Source organism: Lagopus muta, chromosome 7, assembly GCF_023343835.1.
Source record: "Lagopus muta isolate bLagMut1 chromosome 7, bLagMut1 primary, whole genome shotgun sequence".
Lineage (NCBI taxonomy): Eukaryota > Metazoa > Chordata > Aves > Galliformes > Phasianidae > Lagopus > Lagopus muta.
The window spans coordinates 418,693-441,881 of record NC_064439.1 but is presented as its reverse complement, the minus strand read 5'-3'; the positions used below and the strand labels follow the sequence as shown (position 1 = coordinate 441,881).

The 23,189-nt window shown below is 68.1% G+C and overlaps 1 protein-coding gene across 2 annotated transcripts; it reads right to left on the bottom strand.

The window, feature by feature from the left end:
• Window positions 1-24: 24 nt before the first annotated feature.
• On the bottom strand, window positions 25-20,917 carry KCNH2 (potassium voltage-gated channel subfamily H member 2). 2 transcript variants are annotated; one of them, XM_048951400.1, is made up of 15 exons: window positions 20,788-20,917; window positions 19,516-19,746; window positions 16,653-16,817; window positions 15,357-15,794; window positions 14,227-14,441; window positions 6,164-6,589; window positions 4,606-4,993; window positions 3,952-4,151; window positions 3,626-3,878; window positions 3,354-3,547; window positions 3,072-3,171; window positions 2,721-2,999; window positions 2,053-2,239; window positions 1,745-1,919; window positions 25-984 (listed from the first exon to the last, which is right to left on the bottom strand). In XM_048951400.1, exons 1-15 carry the CDS (start codon window positions 20,861-20,863, stop codon window positions 820-822), a joined length of 3,492 nt encoding a protein of 1,163 aa, XP_048807357.1. In that variant the 5' UTR covers window positions 20,864-20,917; the 3' UTR covers window positions 25-819. The 2 variants fall into 2 exon arrangements, with proteins under 2 accessions (XP_048807357.1, XP_048807358.1); XM_048951401.1 differs by lacking the exons at window positions 19,516-19,746; window positions 20,788-20,917 and adding an exon at window positions 17,119-17,210.
• Between the last annotated feature and the right edge of the window lie 2,272 nt (window positions 20,918-23,189).

Below are 23,189 nucleotides of genomic sequence, written 5' to 3'. Positions count from 1 at the left end.
CCAGCTGTGCCCCCCAGCTCTGAGCGCACCGCACACACACTGCAGTCCTCGGTCCACTTTATTGGGGTGCGGGACGGGGGCTCCTACCGCAGAAGGCGACATGCAGGGCGGTGTAAAAAGGCTGGGGGTGGGGGCACACAGAGACCTACGGGACGACGGCACGAACACGGCACGCGCGTTGGGGGGCTGCAGGGGGACCCTGCCCGCGCCCCCCAGCCCTCCCCACCACATTGTGCGTGCGGCGGCACAGCGGGACCTCCCCCAACCCCTGTGCCGTGGGGAGGGAGCGCGGGGAGGGGAGACGCCGGAGCCACGCGCTGCCCCACGGCGGCCCCACGGCAGACAGACAAGGCGCGCGTTTGCACCTTGCACACCAGGAGCACAGCGGGACACTCGCAGCGTCGCCGCAGCGGCAAGCACACGGACACGCGGCCCCACGTGTGCACAGAGCAGACGGGGCAGAGGGCCGCAGCGCGCAGACGGACGCGGACGCACAGGGCGCACATAAAGACACGTGTGCATCAGACACATCTGTGCACGAGGACAGGCGTGCGCACACGGAAATGCATACACGCACACTGCCCCGCTCCCCCGTCCCCCCGCTGCAGCACTATGGGGAGGAGAAGAAGGAGGAGGAGGAGGAGGAGGAGGAGGAGGAAGGGCGAGAGCAGCCCACACCCGCTGCCACCGGCCCGGCCCGGGGTTAGGCCAGCTAACGTGGGCGCAATGTCCATGGGGACGGCAGCCGTGACCCCGGCGTCCTGGGGACGGGGTCCCGCGTCCGTGGATGGGGGTCCCGACCCCGTCCCGCGCTGCCCCCTAACTGCCGGGATCGGAGCAGTGTCTGTGCAGCGGCTGCGCGGGAGGCAGCGGGCCGGGCAGCGAGCGGCGGCGTGGGGACGGCTCCAGCAGCAGCACCACGTCGGGGGGCGGCGGGGGACCCCCAGCGCCGCGCAGCTCTGGGGGCACTGGGAAGCTGGGAACCTGAGGGAGAGAGCAGAGTGAGGGGATGCGGGGCACCGGGATGGGGTGTGCGGTGGGACCCCCAGGTATGGGTTCTGTGGGGCATGGGAGAGAGCAGTGGGGCTGGAAAATGGGGCACGAGAGAGGGGCTGCCCCAAACCTGGGGGGTTCAGCAATGGTCCCTGCTCACCATGAGGCTGCGGGATAGGGCATAGCAGAAGGGGCACCCCAAACCTGGGGGGCTCAGGAGTCACTCAAGCTCACTGTGGGGAAGGTTAGGGTTAGGGAATAGGACATGGGACAGGGGCTGCCCCAAACCTGGGGGGCTTAGCAGTGGCCCCCCTGCTTTCCATACAGTTGGAAGATGGGGTTCAGTCCAATATGGACTACTCAGCTGTGTCCCCAACTTGCTGTGGGGCTGGAAAATGGGACAGGAGAGAGAAACTGCCCCAAATTCGGGGGGCCAGGTGTCACCCCAGCTCACCACGGGGAAAGAAGAAAGGGAAACGGGGCCTAGGAGAAGGGCTGCCCCAAATCTGAGGGGTAGAGCATTGGCCCCAGCTCACCATGGGGCACAGGAGCAGGGCTGCCTTACACCTAAGGGGCACAGGAGTGACTCCAGCAGAGTGTGGGGCCAAAAGATGGGACACAAGAGAGGGGCTACCCCAAATCTTGGGGTCTCTGCAATGGTGCTGGCTTGCCACAGAGCCGGAAAATGGGGCGCAGGGAAAGGGGCTGCTCCCAAATCTGTGGGATTGCCCCACATTTTGGGGGTGCTCACCTGAGACAGCGGCTGGATGGGGGTGATGGGGAGGATGGGCTGCAGCGGGCACGGGGGGGGACCAGGAGGCTGATGAGGGGATGACACCGTGCTGTAGGCAGGGGGCACGAGAGCAGCCTGGCGCTGCAGCAGCTGCATGATGGAGCTGATGTCCGCCGCCATCCGCGTCTCCAACCTGCAGGCAGACAGTGATGGGGCATGCAGGGGGCTCCCTGCTAAAGGGCACTGCTTATGGGGTGGTGAGACCCCCGGCAGACCCAGGGGGCGATCGGGGGGTCTGCCGGGGGTCTCACCACCCCCTGAGGTACCTATTGAGCTGCTTCTGGAGGAGGTCGAGGCGCATCTCCACCTCGGAGCGCTGCCGGCGAGTCATGGAGGGCATTGGGATCCCAAGGGCTGCGTGTGCAGGGATGGTGCAGCGGGGCAGTTCCTGGTATTGCCTCCCCCGGCTCTCCCCCCAGAAGCTGAAGATGTTGGAGACCCCCGAGAAGGCGCCTGGGGGAGAGGGGGGCGGGTGGGGAAGGATCGGTGTGGTGTGGGGGGTGTCGAGGGAGGGAGGGATGGGGTGGGGGAGGAATGGGGATGCAGGAGCACGGGATGTGGGGATGCAGAAAGGAGGAGCTGCGGGGATGCAGGAGCTGCACGGGGGGGTGGAGATGCAGAAGGAATTGGGGGTGTAGGACCATGGCAGGGGGATGTGGGTGAGGAGGAGGAACGCAGGAACATGGGGATGCAGAAGTATGGAGGGGAGATGCAGGAGCGTGGGGACGCAGAACCAGCGGGGAAGTAGAATCACGATGAGGGATGCAGGAGCAGGAATGGGAGAGCATGGGGAACAGTGCTGCGGGAGAGGCAAGGATGCAGGAGCATGTGGGAGAAATGAGGGTGCAGAGCAGGAGATGGGGCTTTGGGAGATGCTTTGCCCACGCGGAGCAGGAAGCAGAGAAGTGAGAAGCCCCCCACGTCCCGTCCCCACCTGAGAGGGGGTTGCACGTATCACTGCCCTCGCGCTCCTCAGTGTCGGTGGCTGTGGGGGCTTCACCTCCGGGCCGGGGGCTGCGGAAGGGTGAGAGAGCAGCGGCCCCCGGGGCGGGTGCTGGGTGCTCATCCTCATCGCTGGATGGGGAGCTGGAGGGCGAGCTGCAGTGGCACGGCTCCCACTCTGCTGGCCCCCGCGGGGCTCCCGGTGCCTGGCAGCCCCTGCTCAGCCGCAGCGCCTTCTGCCCACCACGCGGCTCCCCGGCGGCCTCCGCATCTGATGGGGGGCACACAGAGGGGTCACGCACCCCTCAGGGCCCCCACCCCCCTCCACCCCCCGACCCCTCACCTTTCTCTGTGCGGCGACGGAAGGAGAGCTTGCGTTTGCGCAGGCGGTTGAAGCCGCTGTCCAGTTCATCGCTGCCCGGGGAACCGGGGATCATGTTGGTCTGCGGGAGGGAACGGTGAGGGGGTGCTGCCACGGACCCCCACGGCTGTGGGGAGTGGGCTATGGCACAGCGGTGGGAGCGCACAGCACCACCTGGCAGTGCCACGTCCCCATCAGGGCCGCAGTGCCGTGTCCCAGTGGTGCCCCCTCCCACCTCCACCCCCCAGCTGCCCCCTCCCTCACGTCGCGCAGGTTGAAGGTGATCTCCAGGCTGGACCAGAAATGGTCGGAGAACTCGGGGTACATGTCCAGCACCTCCAGCAGGTCCTCACGGTGGATCTTGTGCAGGTCGCAGTAGGTGAGCGCACGCACGTCGGCATTGGACTTCCCCGGCCGCGCGTACAGGTTCAGTGGCTCCCCAAAAATGTCGTTCTTCCCTTGGGGAAGGATTGGGGCGCGGGGTCAGCCCACGGCGGGGACACGCGGCCGCATCACCAGCCCGGCCCAGGGCTCACCCAGGATGGCCACCACCACATCCCCACGCAGGATCTCGATGGAGCCACGCGAGATGAAGTAGAGCGCAGTCAGCACATCGCCGGCGTGCACCAGCGTGTCCCCGGGCGGAGCGTGCGTCGTCTTGAACTTCATGGCCAGGGCACGCAGGCAGCCCTTGGTGGCTCCCTTGAAGGGCTTGCAGTTCTGCAGCAGGCTGCGGTTCAGGTGCAGGCAGATGTCGGCCTGCAGGCACTCGGGGAAGCCCTTCAGCACCTGCGGGGACGGGGACGCGGCGTCACGGCGCGGCTCGGCTGGCAGCGGGCGCAGCGGGGCCGGCGGCGCTCACCGCGTTCATGTCGATGCCGTTGGTGTAGGACCAGGCGTGCTGGAAATACTCCTCCAGGCGCTGGCGCAGCGGGTTGGGGATCTGGTGGAAGCGGATGAACTCGCGGACGCGCAGCATCTGCGTGTGGTAGCGCGCCGTGCCCGAGTACAGCCGCTGGATGATGGCCGACACGTTCCCAAAGATGCTGGCGTACATCAGGGCTGTGCGGGGGGAGGAGCAGTGAGGGCACGGCGTGGTGGATGGGGCTGCCCCACAGACCCCACACCGCAGGGTTCTCCACACGTTGAGTTGAGAATGGCGTTGGGTGGGGGGCAGCACTCATGTGCACGCTCACAGCTATGCTCAGACAGACAGACAGACGCAGGATCCGCAGCACAGTCGCACACACACACATGGAATCATAGAATGCCTTGGGTTGGAAGGAATCTTAAGGATCGTGACAGCTCCAACCCCCTCATCGCAGGCAGGGCCACCAACCTCCCCATTTCACAGCAGCCCAGGCTGCCCAGGGCCCCATCCAACCTGGCCTCCAACACCTCCAGGGATGGACGGGGCATCACAGCCTCTCTGGGCAGCTGTTCCAGCCCCTCACCACTCCCATAGGAAAGAAACACGCGCGTGTTCCGCCCCCTGTGTATCCCCCCCTGCACTCACAGCCGATGAGCATGACACAGATGGAGAAGATCTTCTCCGAGTTGGTGTTGGGCGAGACGTTGCCGAAGCCGACGCTGGTCAGGCTGCTGAAGGTGAAGTAGAGCGCCGTGACGTACTTGTCCTTGATGGTGGGGCCGTACAGGGGGTTGCTGTCGTTCAGAGGCTTGCCGATTTGGTCGCCCAGCGAGTGCAGCCAGCCGATGCGCTGCCCCTCCACGTTGCCGATGGCGTACCAGATGCAGGCCAGCCAGTGCGCGATCAGCGCGAAGGTGCACATCAGCAGGAAGAGCACGGCCGCCCCGTACTCAGAGTACCGGTCCAATTTGCGGGCCACCCGCACCAGGCGGAGCAGCCGCGCCGTCTTCAGCAGCCCGATCAGTGTGGTGGTCTGTGGGGGGGCACCGAGTGCTGCGGGACCCCCACGGGAGGCCAGAGCCCTAGACCCCCGCTGCTCTCCATGCACGGAGAATCTGGGCTGTCTGTGTGCCCCCAGTCCAACCCAGCTGAACCCTGACCCCCTCCCAAATCCAACCCAACCCCAACTTAACCCAGCTCAACACCCTCCCCAACTCAACTCATCCCAACCCATCCCCAACTCAACTCTGTCCCCGATTCTACTCAACCCAACTCAAACCCATCCCCAACTCTGTCCCCAGCACAAACCTTTCCCCAACTCAACCCCATCCCCAGCTCAACTCAACACAATCCCACCCCAAACTCAGCCCCATCCAATCTTGCCTCCAACCCAACACAACCCCAACCCAACCCCATCCCAAACTCAGCCCAACCCAACCCTGTATCCATATCAACAAAAGTCATCTCAACCCAGCCTTGTCCTCAACTCAACTCAGCCCAGTCCCATCCCCACCTCAACTCAATCCAGCCCTGTCCCCTATTCAACCCCATTCCAAACTCACTCCACCTAATCCCATTCCCAACTCAGCCCAATCCAACCTTGTTCCAACCCCAACCCAACTCCATCTCCAGCTCATCTCAATCCAACCCAACTCTATCCCCAAATCAAACCCATCCCAACTCAACTCAACTCAATCCCATCCCCAACTCAACTGCATCCCCTACTCAACTCAACTCAACTCAACTCAATCCCATCACCAACCCAACCCAACCCAACCCAATCCAACCCAATCCCCAACAAAACCCAGCCCCACCCCCAGCTCGACTCAATCCAACACATCTCCATCCCCAACTCAACTCAACTCCATCACCAATCCAACTCAACCCAACCCTGCCCCTAACTCAACTCAATCCAACCCAACTCTCTCCCCAACTCAAACCCATTCCCAGCTCAACTCAACTCAACCTTATCACCGATTCAACCAACCCAACCCAATCCAACACCATCCCCAAACCAGTCCAACCCAACCCTGTCCCCAACTCAACCCAACGCCACCCCCCAATCCAACCCCATTCCCTACTCAGCTCAACCTCATCACCAACCCAACCCAACCCCACAGCAGTCCAACCCAACCCTGCCCCCAACTCAACCCTACGCCATCCCCCGCCCAGCTCTGCCCCCACCCCATCCCCATCCCCACACCTCCTCAGAGCCGGAGCCAAAGATGAGCAGATCGAAGGGGATGGCAGCCACCATGTCGATAAGGAACCAGCCCTTGAAGTAGTGGATGGCGATCTTGGCGGGGTGGCTCACCACCTCCTCGTTGGAGTTGACGTAGGTGGTGCGGAAGTTGATGAGGATGTCGATGATGAACATGATGTCCACGATGAGGTCCACCACGTTGAGGGGGCTGCAGGAGTAGCCACAGTTGTGCCGCTGGGCCTCCTCCTGGTCGTTGAGCAGGAAGGCGGCCGAGTAGGGCGTGAAGATGGCGGTGTAGATGACCAGCAGCAGGATGAGCCAGTCCCACACCGCCTTGAAGGGGCTGTAGTGCAGGATGGTCCATTTGTGGATGCGCGGCGCCTGCAGCTTGTACTCGGGGAGGACGTCGGCACCCAGGGACAGCACCTGGCCGGGTGGCAGCGGCTCAGCGCCCGTCCCGTGAGGCAGAACCCCAACCCGCAGGTTGTCCTGGTTGGGGCCCCCTCCCCAGTGCGGTGGGATGCGGTGGGATGTAATGGGATGCATTGGGATGCAACGGGATGCAGCTGGATGCAATGGGATGCAGTGGGATGCAGTGGGATGCAGCTGGATGTGATGGGATGCAATGGGATGCAGCTGGATGTGATGGGATGCAATGGGATGCATGCTGAGAGCAGTAGCCGGCAGTGGGGCGCAGAGAGGTGCAGTGGGGTGCGATTGCATGGCTGGTGTGCTGGGAGGCTCAGTGGAGAGCAGTGAGGTGCAGCTGGGTGCGGGAAGATGCAGTGGGTGCAATGGAGTGCATTGGGGTACAGGGGGATGGAGGGGAGCCCTCACCTCGGTACGTCCCTGCCTGCTGAAAGTCCCCCCTACCCCCCCTTCCCCAGCACCACCACCGGTGCTGCCGGTCGGGCTCCACGGAAATGAGGGGGGGATGCTTACAATCGCATCCCGCGGGGCATCTGCGCGCGGTGGGGGGCGGGGAAAACCCTGAGCTGTGCCGACACCTCCCTGACCCCCGACCTCCTGCACCCCCCGTACCCCCCCCAGGCCCGCACAGCCCTGCGGTGTGGTTCCAGGCCAGGGGGTCAGAGGGGGTGGGTACGGCGCGGGGAGCCCCCCCCGCACCCCCTCTGCAGTGCGCGTCCCTGCGTCCCGGCACAGTGCCCGGCAGCTGCGCCCGTCCGTCCCCGTACGGGACCGGCGGCGCCGGGGGGGGGAGGCAGGCTGGAAGCGAGGGGGAGGGCGGCTTTACGTAACCCCGAACCCCGGAGCGCGGTGCGCAGCCCCCTCCTCCATCCCTTCGCTGGTACCCAACGTCCCCCCCCAACCCCCCGCCGGACCCAACGTCCCCCCTCCCCCTTTTACCCCCCCTGTACCTGCCGCTCTCGGCGCTGCCCTCCTGCAGCGTTCAGGCGGGCGCCGGGCATGGGGGGGCCCGCGCGGGGCGGGGGGGGGCCCCGCGAGGTCCCGCAGCAGCTGCAGCAGCGCCGCCAGCATCCTCAGCCCGGGGCGCTGCGGGGGCCCCGCGCCCCCCCCCGCACTTCCAAGCCCGCACCCATCGCCCCCCGAAGCCCCCGACCCGGTGTTTCCCCCCCCCCCCCACGCCGAGCGGGAATTATTGGGGCGGAAATGTTTCCCAGCCTGCCCCGCTGCGCGGCCCCCACCGCCCCCAGCGCCCGCCCCCCCCGTTAACCCCTGCGCGGCGGGGGGGTTGGGGAAAGGCTCCCTCCGCTTCCCGCCCGCCGCCACCCCCCGCGGTCTCGGAGCGCTCCCGGCGCTGTGCAAAGCGGGGGGCACCGCCGGGACCCCCCCCCCCGTACGCGGTCACTGTGTGCCCCCCCCCCCTTCCCCCGTCCGCTGCCACCGCCCCGCGCTCTGTTGTCTCCGGGGCTGCGGGGAGACCTCGGGGAGAAGGGACGTGGCGGTGACAGCGTCGGGGATATCGCGATGGCGACGCCGGGGACATCGCGGTGACAGCGGCGGGGGCACGGCGGTGACATCACCGGGGACATCCCGGCGGCAGCATCGGGGATGTCACGGCGGTGGCATCACTGGGGACACGGGGACGGCTCTCTCTGCGGGGCCCCGTGTCACCGCTGCCTCCCACGCGGGGATTTCCCCACCGCCACCCCCGCGTCCCCGGGAGCCGCGTGACGGAGCGCACATGGCGCCTGCCGGGGGGGTGACGAGGGGGGGACGGGAGCTGCGCGTCCCCGCGGTGTCCCCAGGGCGCGGGGTGACGGCGCTGCCCTGGAGCGTCGGGGTCAGGGTCGGAGGGGGGGGGGGGGGGGCGGACATCCGGACCCTCCGCCCCACAGAGCACAGCCGCACGCCGGTGACATCAGCGCACAGCCGGAGCGCGCACCCTCGGGACCGCCGTGCCACCGACACCCATCAGTCACGGTGACACAGTTACGGCGGTGCCGACACGCGGTGACACCAACACCGCCCGGCACGCGGCACCTCGCGCTCGCGGTGACGCGCACCCGACACCTGCGGTGCCACCGGCAGCTGTCACCCCGCGCACCGCCGCGCCGCCTCCGCACCGCCACAAATACCGCAGCGTCGCCACCCGGGGGGGACAAACGCGCCGGTGCCGGTGGCCGTAGGGACGCTGCACGCCCTGAGCGCGGCCGCGCTGACACGGTCGCCCGCAGGGACGCGACGCGCAGCGCCCAACAGTGGGAGAGGGCGGACGCGCGGCGACCCCGAGCTCTGGGGCCGGATGTGCGGAGCCCGCACTGAGCCCACGGACACGCCGTGTCGGTAGAGGCAGCCCCGGACGACCACCGGCACCGGCACCCGACACAGCAAGGCCGGCACGCACCCCCCGCCCGGCCGTGCGGCTCCTGCAGGGCCAGCAATGAGCTGCACGCGGCGCCCGGCACCTCCAGCACGGCTCCGTGCTGCCCCACGGACCCCCGCGGGACCCGGTGCACACACAGACCCCCAAGAGCAGTGGAACAGAACGCCCTCATGGCCCAGCAGTGTCCGTGGTCCCCAGATGCCCTCTCACAGCCGAGGCACCCACACACCAGTTCCCAAATGTCCTCTCACGGCCACGGCGCGCAGAGACACCGGGCACTGCGGGATGCTCTGCGTTGTCAGCAACACCTGACAGCGGGACGGCCGGCACCCAGCACCCAACAACAGTACAGCACCCAACAGAACAACCCCCAGCAATGGCACAGGCACTGCTTGTCAGTGCTGGACCCAGCGCCAGCATAGACATCCAACGCCTGCACAGCACCCAGCATCAGCAGTTACACACAGTCCCAGCACAGCACCCAGTGTCGTGACAGCACCCAACATCAGCACAGCACCCAACATCAGCACAGCACCCAACACCAGCACAGCACCCAGCATCAGCACAGCACCCAACAGCAGCACAGCACCCAGCATCAATGCAGGACCCAGCATCAGCACAGCACCCAACATCAGCACAGCACCCAGCATCAGCACAGCACCCAACATCAGCACAGCACCCAGCATCAGCACAGCACCCCACATCAGCATTACACCAATGCTGGCACAGATACCCAACACCGGCACGACGCCCAACGCCGGCACCAACACCAAGAGCCAACACAACACCCAACATCAACACAACACCCAACATCAACACAACACCCAACATTGGCACCAACACCCAACCCTGTCCCGGTTGCCCGCCGTCGGCACCGCCCCGCACACCCGTCTCCCAGCCAGGGCCGTGGTGACGGCAGCGCGCCGTGCCGGACTCACCGCGTTGAGCTGCGGCGCAGCGCCCGGCACAGCCGTGCCCGCCATGGGCGATCGGGACGGGGGCACGGTGGGGTGCTGCCCTCAGCACTGCGGCAGCGGGGCGGGATGGCAGCAGCCCCGTGACGGGGTGACGTCCCCGTGGGGCGGCGCGTCCCCCCCTCCTGCGGCCGAACCCCCACCCGGTGACGCAGCCGCGGAGCGGCCCCCAGCACGTGCCGCGCCGGTGGGAGCGGGCGCTGAGCTCCGAGGGCACCGACGCTGCTTCGTCGCCGGGGGCTCAGCGGTGCCACTGGGGGGTGAGGGGTCACCGCGGGGCGCTGATTTCCCCTCCGTCCCCTCACGAGCCCGGCACAACGTGGGGTTCCGCTCCCGTCGCTCACGGATCTTTGGGGCCGGGTTGGGAGGCGGGAGGTCCCGAGCGTTCTGAGCATCTCAAACCCGGGATGTTCGGGCGCCGGGATGCTCCGCTACCGGGATGCATTGGGACGCGCAGACGTGGGGATGCTCGGGAGTCCCCCGCAGCCCCCCGCCCCCCTCTCTCCTCCCACCCAGGACCCCGCTGCTATCTCGGGGCGCACCCCGGACCCCCCACGTTGGGACTCGGGCACCCCGGGGGTATCGGCGGATATCGGGAAGGGACGGCGCGGGACCCCCCGCCCCCCGCCCCCCGTCCCGCGCCCGCCGCCCCGCACCCACCTCCTGTGCCACCAGGCTGGAGATGCGCACCGCGCGCCGAACGCGGCCGCTCTTTCGGTCCCCGTCGGGGCGGTCGCCAGCGTCGCGCCCTCCCGGGGCCATGGCCGCTTTCAAGGGGGGGGGATCGCCGGCCGCCCCCCCGGGGCCCCGCACCCCGCGCTGTCCGTCCGGCGCTGCCCCGCGCTGTGCGGAGCTGTGCGGAGCGCGGCAGATGGAGCGGGGCGGCACGGCCCCCCCCGGCCTCCGCCCTCCGCCGGGGCTCCATCCCATCCCACCCCCTCCCCCGCGCCGCCCCGCCCCGCGGCGGCCGCAGCTCAGGAGGGAGAGAACGGCAGCGGGAAACTGAGGCACGGGGAGGGGGCGTGGGGGGGTCCCGAGGTACGAATCGGCGTAAGGAAACGCGAGGTAGGGGGGGGTGCGCGAGTGAGGCGGAGGGGGGGGCGAGAAAAGAGATGGACACGGGGAAAGAGGGGGGGATAGGATGGGGGCGGGGTGGGCACAAGGACAGGGAAAGGGATGAGGATGGGGACGGGGAAGGGGTTATGTGGGGAAAGGGACGGGAGTGGGGATGGGAATGGGGAAAAGGAAGGGGATGGGGATGGGAACAGGGAATTGGAAAGGAATAAGGACAGGGATGGGCACAGGGAAGGAGGCAAGAAAGGGGACGGGGTTAGAAATAGGGAAGGGTAAAGGGATGAGGATGGGAGCGAGGATGGGATGGGATAATGGGACCGAAGAAGGGGACGGGAAGGGGACGGGAACGGCTGCCCGCAGCTCCCCACCGCCGCAGGCGCTTCCCGGCACCGCTGCCCCTGGCTGCTGCCCAGCCCCGACGGCGACACTCAGCTCCGCATTGCCAGCGTTGCTGCCCAGAGCTGTCCTCGCATCACCGCCAGCCCCACGGCGCTGCCAGCCCCACACAGACGCACCGCAGGCTCCGGGCACGACGGCGTATCCCCTCACGGCGCACCGCGCCCCACACCGACCCCGTCCCGCAGGAGAGCACGCGGTGCCGGCAGCGCCCGTCCCGCAGCCCACGGGCGGGGAGGGTCCGGTCCGGGGGTCCCCGGGCTGCCACGCACCGCCGCCTCGCAGCGCCGCAGCCCCCGCGCCCCAACCCCGCGCTGTGGGGCGGCCAGGAGCGCGGTGACCTTGACGGGTTTCAGAGGATGCCGTCACTGCGGCTGATTCACGGTGCCACCGCCCGGGAGTCCCGGCCCCCCCCCCCCCCCGGTGCCACACCGGACCGGGGACGCGCTCGGCTCGGCCGGATGGCGGCGATGCCCGACCATCTCCACCACCACCGCTCCATCACGCGGAATCCGACGGCCAAAGCGAGTCTGCACCCCGCACGCAGGCACCCCCGGCTCCCCCAAGACCCCCAGTGCGCCCCTCCTCCATCCCGGCCCACCCACGGCTCCCAGCAGCAGCGCTCGCCGTGCCCCATCCTCGCCCCCGGAGCGCAGCCCGGCTGACCCCCCAGCCCCCCCGCCCCACGGCCGCGGGGTGATGCCGGGCAGCGAGGGGGCTGCGGCCGTTCGGCCGTCCATCTGTCCATCCGGCGCCGTAGCTGTCGGCAGGACGGGATTAACGAGGGGAAGGGGGGAGCAACAACCGCGGCCTCGTCGTTAATTACACGGGAGGTAATCAGGAGGCGCCGCTCGTTAACGCACCGCGGCCCCCCCCCCCCCCCCCCCCTCCTTCCCCGCCCCCAGAGAGACCTCTGCCCCCTCACAGCTCAACAACGGGCGCGCAACCGGCGGGGGGGGGGCAGAGCCGACAGCAGGGCCGGGGGCTCCCCGGGGGGGTCGGTCCCCATCGGCCCTCACGTGGGCCGGCAGGAGCGAGGCCGGGGGGGCCGGGGGGAGCCGCGCCGCTCGGGGACCCCAAGCGCACAGCTGCGCCCACCCCGCGTCCCTCCCCCCTCACCCCGCAGCGGGGCGGGCACAGCGATCCCTCAGGTCCGCGGCCCCGGAGGCTCTAACTTCATTAACGGGAGCGGGATCAGGGCGTAATTAAGCAGCAGCAGCAGCCGCCTTCGCCCCGCAGCCAGATGGCGGTTACACAACGTGCGAAGGATCAGCGGCGCTGCGGGCCAGGGGTGCGGCACAAACCGGCGGCGCGGCACGGGATGGCACGGCACTGCATGGCACGGCACTGCATGGCACGGGATGGCACGGCACAGCATTGTATGGCACGGGATGGCACGGCACTGCATGGCACGGGATGGCACAGGATGGCACAGCATGGCACAGGACGGCACAGCATGGCACAGCATGGCACGGGATGGCACGGCACAGCATTGTATGGCACAGCACTGCATGGCACAGCACTGCATGGCACAGCATTGTATGGCACAGCACTGCATGGCACAGCACTGCATGGCACAGCATTGTATGGCACAGCACTGCATGGCACAGCACTGCATGGCACAGGATGGCATGGCACAGCATTGTATGGCACGGCATTGCATGGCACGGGATGGCACAGCACAGCGTGGCACAGCACAGCACAGTGCAGAATGGCCCACTGTGGTGCGGCACGGATGGTGTGACAGGGCACAGCATCACGCATGGAGGCGCAGGACAGCATCACATGGCATGAGGGGACACCTCAGAGCTGTGGGCTGGGGACACGGGGCACACAGGGTGGCAGTGGGTCACCCCATCAGCCCCGGTGTCACCAGCAGCTCCAGCATCTCCCCACCACCTCCACTGCCACCCCATGGCCTCCAGTGTCAGCACAGCAGGTCCACCATCACCATGTGAGCTCCAGCATCACCCCACGGCCTCCACTACAACCACGTGAGCTCCAGCATTCCCCACCAGCTCCAGCATCACCATCAGCTTCACCATCAGCCCATGACCTCTAGCGCGGCCCCACCACCGCCATCCCACGGCCTCCAGTGTCAGCACAGAAGGTCCATCATCACCACAAGCTCCAGAATCACCCCACAGCTTCCACTGCCATCCCACGGTCTCCACCACTACCCCGTCAGCTCCGTCATCACCCCACGAGCTCCAGCATCACCTCACGACCTCCAACGTCACCACATGAGCTCCAACATCCCCCACCAGCTCCATCATCGCCACCAGTTCCACTGTCAGCCCGTGGCCTCCACTGCTGCCCCATCAGCTCCACCACCACCCCACGGCCTCCAATGTCAGCACATAAGATCCACCATCACCCTGTGAGCTCCACCATCATCCCCACCCACTCCACTGCCACCCCACGGCCTCGCCATCGCCACATGAGCTTCAGCATCCCCCACCAGCTCCAGCATCGCCATCAGCTTCACCATCAGCCCATGAACTCCACTGCCATCCCATCAGCTCCAGCATCACCCCGTGAGCTCCAGCATCCCCCACCAGCTCCAGCATCACAGTCGGCTCCACAGTCAGCCCACGACCTCCACTGCAACCCCATCAGCTCCAGCATCACCCCACGATATCCAGCATCACCCCACGATATCCAGCATCACCCCACCACCTCCATCACCACCCCTCAGCCCCTGGCGTCAGCACGTAAGACCCACCATCACCGCAAGCTCCAGCATCACCATCAGCTCCACCACCACCCCATGTCCTCCCCCTCCCCGGCCCCTCGGTGCCCCCACTCACCTGGGTGACCTTTTCGGTGACGTTGTGCGTGCGGTCCTTCAGTTTGGTGGGGGCGATGATCTCCTTCTCTCCGGATGGAGCCCCCAGGAAGGCATCAGCTTTGAAGTCCACGAAGTTGAGGGTGATCTGGGGGATCCTGCTGATGGCTCGGTACCTCACCAGGTCGGAGTCGGACGTGGAGTTGAGCAGAGTGCTGCGGATGTTGTTCATGGCCCCTGGGGTGGGAGGGGAGAAGAGGGGGAGGCAGTCAGCCCTCACCCGCCGCCGCACCGTATCGCTTACAGCTAATGTAATTATTTCCCTCTCCTAATGAGCTCAGCGGCTTAACGAGGCGGCCGTCCCCTCCCTTTGTCACTGGGAGGATGATGGGGCTGGGGGTCACACTGGGGCACCACGTGGGCACCATTCATCCCCGATGCTGGGAGGCACAGCGGGGCCCAAACCGGAGCCGTGGGCAGCGCGGTGCATTACAGCAATGTGCAATGCAGCGGTGATGGGCAACGCTGCTCTGCTAACGAAGCACCGACAGCTGTGGAGCTGCCTGCAGCCTAACGAGCTGCTGGGCCTAACGAGCTCAGCAAGATGTCCTCCTGGAGGTGCGGGGCAGCCAGGAGGTGTGGGACATGTGGATGCGTACGGTCAGATGTAGGGCGTCAAGATGTGGGGTAGGGTGATGAGGGGCAACCGGGTGTGGGGCAGGGAGGCGTAGGGCGGGCAGCTGTGTACAGCCAGATGTGGGGCTGTACAAGGTTGGAGGCAGGGAGATGTGGGACATGCAGGCATGGGCAGCCAGCTGTGGGGCATCGTGGTGTGGGGTCGGACGACACGGGAGATCCAGGTGTGGGGCAGACAGGTGTGGGGCACACAGCTGTGTGAGGCCGGATGTGGGGTGTCAAGGCGCGGGCCGGGGTGACGTGAGGCATCCAGATGTGGGCATCGAGGCGGGGGGTGACAGGGGGCATCCAGATGTGGGCCGGGGTGACGCGGCTCCTCCAGCTGTGGAGCACCCAGACGTGGGCCGGGGTGCCATGGGACACCCAGCTGCGAGGCGCTCGGAGCCGCCTGTGGGACCCACCACCACGGGGCCCCGGCCCGGCGCTGCCCCGGTTCCCCGCCGCCCCTCCCCGTACCGGTGCTGGCTCCGCGGTGCATTCCGGTCCCGGCGCTGGCGTGCCGGCTGTGGCAGCGCTTCTCCCCGTCTCCCCTCATGGCCTCGATGTCATCCACGGAGGAGGCGCGGCGCACGCTGTGACAGCTCTCCCTCGAGCGGCTGCGCGCCAGGCTGCCGTCGGAGAAGGGCGCGGGGCGGAGGCGCTCGGCGAGGGGCGAGGAGTGGGTGACGGGGGGCTCGGGGGGAGCGTCGCCGTCCTCGGGCTCCATCAGAGCCCGCTGGTCCTCGGGCCGCGCGCAGCCCAGGCAGCCGTTGTCCAGAGAGGAGCTGCTCGGCTCGGCGCCGCGCTCGGAGACGTCCACGATGACGGCGTCGGGCGGCTCCGGAGGCAGCGACTGCTTGCTGCCCGATAGAGCCAGCAGGGCCGGCAGCTTCAGGCGGAAGGAGCGGCTGCGGCCTGCGAGGGGAGAGGGGCGGTCACTGTGCCGATGGGGAGCAGACCTCCCTGCATGGCGGAGCAGTGGGGGAAGCGGGGGCCCCCCAGCCTCCCCGGGTCGCTGTGCCGTGGGGAACGGTGATCCCTGAAGGTCACTGTGCGGGGGGAGCAGAGAACCCCCCCCCTGGGTCACGGTGCCATGAGGGGCAGTGAGCCCTAAAGATCAGAGCTGCATGGGGGCTGTGACCCCTCATGGGGAATGGAGACCCCCAAAGGTCGCAGCACAAATAGGGGCAGGGACCCCCCTCACGTCCCTGTGGCACAGGGAATGCTGATCCCTGAAGGTCACTGTGGCACAGGGAGCAGAGGACACCCCTCCCCAGGTCACAGCACCACAAAGGTCAGTGACCCCTAAAGGTCACAGCACAGATAGGGGCAGGGACCTCCTGCATCTCATTACACCATGGGGGCTGTGACCCCCCCCCCCCCCCAGGTCACTGTGCCATAGGGAGCAGGGACACCTCCAGCACAGCACCATGGGGGGGCAGTGAGCCCTAAATATCAGAGCACCGTGGGGCTGCGACCCCGCAGGACCCAGTTCCATGGGGAACAGTGACTCCTAAAGGTCACAGTGCCAGGAGGGACAGCGACCCCTAAATGGCACAGCATGAACGGGGGGCAGGGACCCCCCCCAGGTCACAGCACCACGAGGGGCAGCGACCCCTAAACGGCACAGCAGGGATCCCTTCCCCAGGTCGCTGTGCCATCGGGTACGGCGACCCCTAAAGATCACAGCGCCGTGTGGGGCGGCGACCCCCCCCCATCTGGCAGCTCCACGGGGGCGCAGCGACCCCCTCGGGCGGCGCGGTGGGGCCGCACCTGCCGGGATCCAGGCGCCGGGGGTGACCCAGTGGTTGGTGTCTGCGGGGGGGGAGCGCGGCCGTTCGCTCTCCATCACCGCCTCGAAGTTGAGGATGAACATAATGACGGCTCCATCCTCGTTCTTCACCGGCACCACGTCCACGAGGCACAGGAAGCAGCTGCCTGCGGGGGGCGGGGGGGAAGGGGGGGAAACTGAGGCACGGGGGGGGGGGGGGGGTTGGATCCCCGCAGCCCTTCCCGACACCGCGCCGCCCCCCGACCCCGGGCCGTTCCGTCGCCTGCTTTGTTTTCCGGGAGGGGTCCCCGCAGCCCCGCTGCGCTCCGAGTGGGCGGCGTCTGTGTGTGTGTGTAGGGGGGGTGGGATTATCGCCCCCCCCCTCCCCACTGACGCCCTAATCCCGGCTGATCCCCCACCCCCACCCACCCACCCCCCCCCCCCCCCCCCCTCCGCCCCATCTCTCACCGTGAGGCGGGCGGGGCCCCCCCGGCCTGCAGGGGCTGCGCCTTTTGGCACCGCACGGAGCAGCGGCGATGCCTAAATATGGCCGCGGGCAGCATCGGGCCGGGGACACCGCGGCCCCCCCGTGTCCACCCCGCGTGTCCAGCCCGCCCCGCGCCCGCCCCGCCGCATCCATCCCCGCTGCGCCCGTCCCCCCCCGTGTCCCACGCACGTATGCCCCCCCCCCCCCGCGCCTGACCCACTGCGCTCCCCCCCACCCGCGCCCATCCCGTTCCCGTCCATCCCACTCGTTTCCCCCCCCCCCCACCCCATGTCCATCTCCACCCGCCGCTCGGGATGGAGGGGGGCGCCGCGAGGGGTTGGGGGATGTGAGACCCCCACGAGGGGCGGCTTTGGGCTGCGAGGTGGGGGTGCCCCCAGCCCAGCCCCCACGGCGCCGCTGCCCCACATCACCCCGACCCACGCAGCCCCCACACTGCAGGAGTGGGACTTTGGGGGTCCGCACCTCTCCTTGCAGCATGGGGGTCCTGCAGGCTGTGGGGCTGCACCCCAGGTCCCTGTGTCCCCCACCCCACGGACCCCCATTCTATGGCTGTGCTGCTCCATCAGCAACTGCACAGCTGCAGTGGGGGCACCGGGGGACTCCGGGGGGCACAGGGCGCCCCCCACGATGAGCCGGGCCCCCCCACGTGGCCCTGTGCACCCCACACTCTGCGCACCCCATGCTGTGCACAGCACTCTGAGTGCTGCCAACCCTGGGCCCCCCAAGCACCGTGGGTACCTGTGGGATGGGGGCAACCCAGAAACACAGCACCCACGGCACCGAAGCGCTCTGGGACACAGCAGCTGAAGCACTGTGGGGAACCACAGCAGCACGAGGGGGGCACGGCTCTGCACTGGGCCCCCCCAGCACCTGGAGCACACTGACCCTGTGTTCACCCTGTGCCAGGGCGGCTGCAGCGCGAGGTCACGGCGCAATGCAAGGACGGCTGCAGCGTCAGGATCCCGTGCAATACAAATGTGGCTGCAGCACAAGGCCACGGTGCAACGTGGGGTGTCTGCAGCACAGGGTCATGGTGCAACGTGGGGTGTCTGCAGCACGAGGCCGTGGTGCAACACAAGGACGGCTGCAGCACGAGGCCATGCAAAGCAAGGCCGGCTGCAGTGTTAGGTTACTGTGCAATCTGAGGATGGCTGCAGCTTGAGGAGCTGCAGGGGGCTGCAAGCTGCAGGCTGCAAGCATGGCTGCATCTGCATCGTGCTGGGCACCGTGAGGCCACAGCACAGCAGAGATGTGGGGCCGGAGTCCCACCCCAGTGGAGCACCAGGGCTGCGTGCGGAGCCAGGACCCCCCGAGCAGCCCCACACCAGGGGTGGGCGCACGGCTGGTGGGACAGAGGGGGTCCTGCAGGCTGGGGGCAGAGTTCAAGGCAGCCATTCCCTCTCTCCCTCCGTGCTCTCCAGGCTATAAATACCCCAGGAAGCACCGCGCTCCCTGGGGACACACAGGCAGCTCCGCGCCAGCCGCTCCAGCACCTGCTGTGCACCCAGGGCACCCGCTGGCCCTGCTTGGTGCCAATGGGGTGACGAGGCACAGCAGGCACGGCACGGCACAGCGTGGCAAAGCACAACGCAGCACGGCGCAGCACAGCGGGCACAGCATCAAAAGGACAGCACCAGCATCCTCCCATCTGCTGAGCACACAGATGACAGCCAGCACCGGGCAGAGCCAATTAGCCAGGCACTAATGAGCGCTGCTCATCAAGCAGCCGCTTGCTGCCTGCATCCCAGCACCGTGTGGGTCCAAAGTGCACCCGCGGCCAACCCTGAGCAGCAGAGCTGTGCTCTGTGCCTGGCACTGCCGGGATCACAGCTGCCCCATAGCAGGGCCGTGGGGTGGCAAGCTGGCAGCGTGCCCCACTGCCCTCGTGCCCCAGTGTCCCACATGGCGGCTGGGAGTCAGAACGTGAGCTGCGTGGTGGTAGCAGCTGTGCCGAGAGCTGGGACGCCTGGTGTGGGAGCGCAAGGCCTGGTGTGGGGCAGCCCCCACAGTCCCCGGCCTAACCTGACCCCGGAGGCGGCTGCACCCATGGAGGCAGCAGGCAAACCCCTTTCTGTGGGGGGGGATCCCAATGTGGGGGGGCTTGGAGTTCACAGGCTGGGAGTTCGAGCGAACCGGGTCCCTGTGGGGAGCTGCGGTGCCGGCCGTGCAGCCCCGCATGGACCCATATGGGCAGCAGGGCGCCGGGGGGCACGGCGTCACCCAGCAGTGGGGCAGCCGTGGGGCACACATCCCCGGCATCGTTACCCCGTCCCGACCCACACGTGCTGCACCCCAATGCCTGCCTACAGGGGTGGAACCGCGCTGCCCCCCATCTCCCCCCACGGCGCGGCGCTCACCGTCCTTGCGGTAGAAGCAGATCTCGACCTTGCGCTCCTCGGAGCCCAGCAGCGCCTGGGCGATCTGTGCTGCCGCGCTGCGCTGCGTGCGGGGGCCGTGCAGGAAGTCGCAGGTGCAGGGCTTCTGCATGACCTCGGCCCGCGTGTAGCCGCACAGCTCGCAGAAGCCATCGTTGCAGTAAATCACAGCGCAGTTCTCCACCCGCGCGTTGGCGATGATGAATTTGCGGCCTGGAGGGGGCAGAGGGTGGGGTCTGATCCCGGCCGTGTGTCCGTCCAGCCGTCTATCCATCCAGCCACACGGATGTCCTTCCATCCGCCCATGCATGTGCCCATGTGCCCATCCATCCATCCATCCATCCCTCCCTCCATCCATCCATCCATCCATCCATCCACCCCTCCCTCCATCCATCCATCCATCCATCCATCCATCCATCCATCCATCCACCCATCCATCCATCCATCCATCCATCCACCCATCCATCCACCCACCCACCCATCCATCCACCCATCCATGTGTCCACATGTCCATCCATCCATCCGTGTGTCCCTCGGCCCATCCATCCATCCACCTCACCTCTGGGGACCACACCGTGGCGCTGCCCCTCCTCCTCCCCCACGCTGTCCCCGCAGGACCCCATCCCTGTCCCCACACTGCAGCCGCCTCTGCCCCCCCGCCAGCGCCCCCCCACCCAGCCCAGGGCTGCAGCCATGGGGACAGCAGCGTCCCCCACCCACACCTGCAATGTGACACCCCGTCCATCCCAGCCCCCCTCCAACCCCACACCCCCAACAGATCTCAGACCCCCAGCTGCCCCCCAGCTCCCCCCACGTGCCCCCCAACCAGACAGCCCACGGACAGATGGATGCAGAGATGGGCACACGTGAGACCACCGCTGCATCACCCCATGGGACCCCCCCTGCCCTGCACCAGAATTGCCCCCCGCACCCCACAGCCACACCAGACCCCCGTGGCCCCCAACCCCTGGCAGCACCCAACACCCCCCAGCATCACCAACCCCCAAAGCCCCCCAGTATCATCCCCAAACCTCCCCAATGTTACCGACCCCCCCTCCACACCGCAGCCCCAGCCCTTCCAATCCGTTCCTCCCCTCCCCAAGCCCCCCAGCCCCACCAACTCCTCTCCCACCTCCCACCCCCCCCCCCCGGGTCCCCCGAAACTCCAATTTCCCCAAGCCCCCCCCACCCCATCGAGATTCCCCGACCCCCCACCAAGCCCCCCAGTCCCGATCCCCCCCCCCCCGCACTCACTCTGCCCCTCGAACTTGCGGATGATGGTGTCCAGGAAGGTGTTCTGGGGGGCGACGTGCCCCCTCCGCACCGGCATGGCGCCGGGCCCATGGGCAAGCGGCCGCGGCTGCGGGAGGGGGGTGAAGGGGGAGGCGGGGGGCGGGGAGAGGTGGGGAGGTGGCCCCGCTCTGCGCCGCTGGGGGTCCGGTGCCCTTGAGCCAAGGACGGGCGGTGCGGGGCGGTGCGGGGCGGTGCGGGGCGGTGCGGGCGGGGCCGGGCGGGCGCGCAGGGGTTAAAGCCGAGCCCAGCCCCCCCGCGCCCCGCTCCCCCCCGCCGTCACCCCATGGCCGCGCGGTGCGGGGCGGCGCGCGGGGCTGCGGGTGGCGGTGCGGGTTCCCCCCCCCGCCCCCCCTGCTAGAAGCTCACCGCAGCATCGGCCTTATTTAGGCAAGGAGGCGGACGGCCGGGGGGTGATTTATCACCGCCCCCCCCCCCCCCCCCACCCTCCCCGCCCGGCCCGGTGCTTCGCGGCGCGGTTCGGTTCCTCTCGGCCCGGCGCCCCGCAGCCCCCCGCAGCGCCCCGCAGCCCCCCGGCCCGGCTCGGCTCGGCTCGGCTCAGCCCGCCTCGGCCCGACCCCCCCGGAGCGCTGCGCGCTGACAGCGGAGCGGGGCCGGGGAGGAGCGAGCGCGGCCGCAGCCAATAGCCCCGAAGCCCCCCCGGGGCGGCCCCCCCCGGCCCTGCCCCTCCCTCGGGCTCCTCCCACGGCGTCCCCCGGCCCGACCCCCACCCCCCCTTCCCCGGCCTCTCCCGCGTGCGGAGCCTCGCGACCCCCCGACCCCCCCGGCAGCCCCCGATGGGTTTTGGGGGGGGGTGGGAAGGGACGAGGGGCGCCGGGAGGGGGCCGAGAGCTGGGCGGGGGGGGGGGGCGGGAGGGTCGCCTTAACGCCCCGCCTCTGCTCCCCCCGCCCCCCCCCGTTGTTTCTGCCGCTGTCCGTGGTGCTGAACAACCCCCCCCGCCCGCTCACCGCCCCCTGGGAAGGGGCGGCCAATAGGAGGCAGCGCTCGGCTGTGATGGACGGCTCAGCCCCGCCCCCCCCGCCCCCCCCCCCCATCTCACACACGGTGTCCCGGCCCCCCCCTTTCCTCCCCCCCCCTCTCGCCCAGGCGCCGCGTCGCTCCCAGGCGCAGGAAGGAAACTCGCGGGGCCGAGGCCGGGCGCGGCTTCCCGTCACTGCGGCCCCCCCCCCCCCCGCTGCCCCGGCAGAGCCCTCCCCGCTGGGTGGTCCCACAGCCCCCGTAGACCCCCACTGCGCAGAGCATCCCTGCAAGCACCTGCAGATCCCCCCCAGCCCCAACCTCCACCCCATACCCGACACAACCCAAACACCAACCCCAACTCCACCCTTAACCCCAAACACAGCCCTAAACCCAGTCCCAACTCCAACCCCTAACTCAATCCATACCCCAACCTCAACCCTGACCCCAAACCCAGTGCTGACCCCAACCTTTACTCCAACCTCAACCCAACCCCAAACTTAACCCCAACTCCAACCCCAACCTCAAATCCAACCCAACCCCAACCCTCACCTTGACTCCAACCCCAGTGCTGCTGCAACCTCAACCCAACCCCAACCAACCCCGACCCCAACCCCAACCCCAACCCTAACCCTAACCCTAACCCTAACCCTAACCCTAACCCTAACCCCAATCCCCACCCTGACCTCAAACACAATCCAACCCCAACCCTGCCCTCACCTTAACTCCAAACCCAGTACCACTGCAATCCCTCCCAAACCCAACCCTTAATCCAACCCCAACCCAGACCCCAACCCAACCCTAATACTGACCTTGACTGCAGCTTGAGCCCAGTGCCAACCCCAGCACAATTCCAACACCAAATCCAACACAAACCCCAACCCCAGGCCTGACCCCATCCTCAACTCCAACCCCAACCCTGATCCCTAACCCGACCTTAACCCTAATCTCAGCCCTGATCCTGAACTTGACTCCAACCCAATCCCAATCCCAATCCCGATTCCAATCCCAGTCCAACACCAAATCCAACACAAACACAACCTCAGCCCTGACCTCAATTCAGATCCTGACCTCAACATGAACTCAGAATCCAACCCCGACTGCAATCCGCACCCCCAGCGCTGCCCCTGACCCTGATCTCAACCCCAACCCCAACTCAGAACCCAAACCCGACCGCAACCCCAGCCCCAACTTCACCCCTTCCCCACGCAGGGTCGCCTCACGATGCCCCGCAGGCTGCGGGGGGAGGCCGGGATCCGCCTGGCAGCGTCAATGGCAGGAACTGGGTGGGGGCCCGCAGGGGGGGGGGGCCTCCGGATGTCCTCCCGCGGGGGGCACCGGGACCACCGCCCGCAGCACCGCCGGGCCCCGCGGCGGCCGCGCTCGG

Excerpts from the sequence above, each read along its gene's own strand:
- KCNH2 (XM_048951400.1), bottom strand. The coding sequence starts at position 20,863 with ATGCCGGTGCGGAGGGGGCACGTCGCCCCCCAGAACACCTTCCTGGAC. Across the intron at positions 6,590-14,226 it reads TCACCGAAAAGGTCACCCAG|GTGCTGTCCCTGGGTGCCGA; the intron begins GTGAGTGGGGGC and ends CCACCCGGCCAG. Across the intron at positions 3,172-3,353 it reads TCACCTTCAACCTGCGCGAC|ACCAACATGATCCCCGGTTC; the intron begins GTGAGGGAGGGG and ends TCCCTCCCGCAG.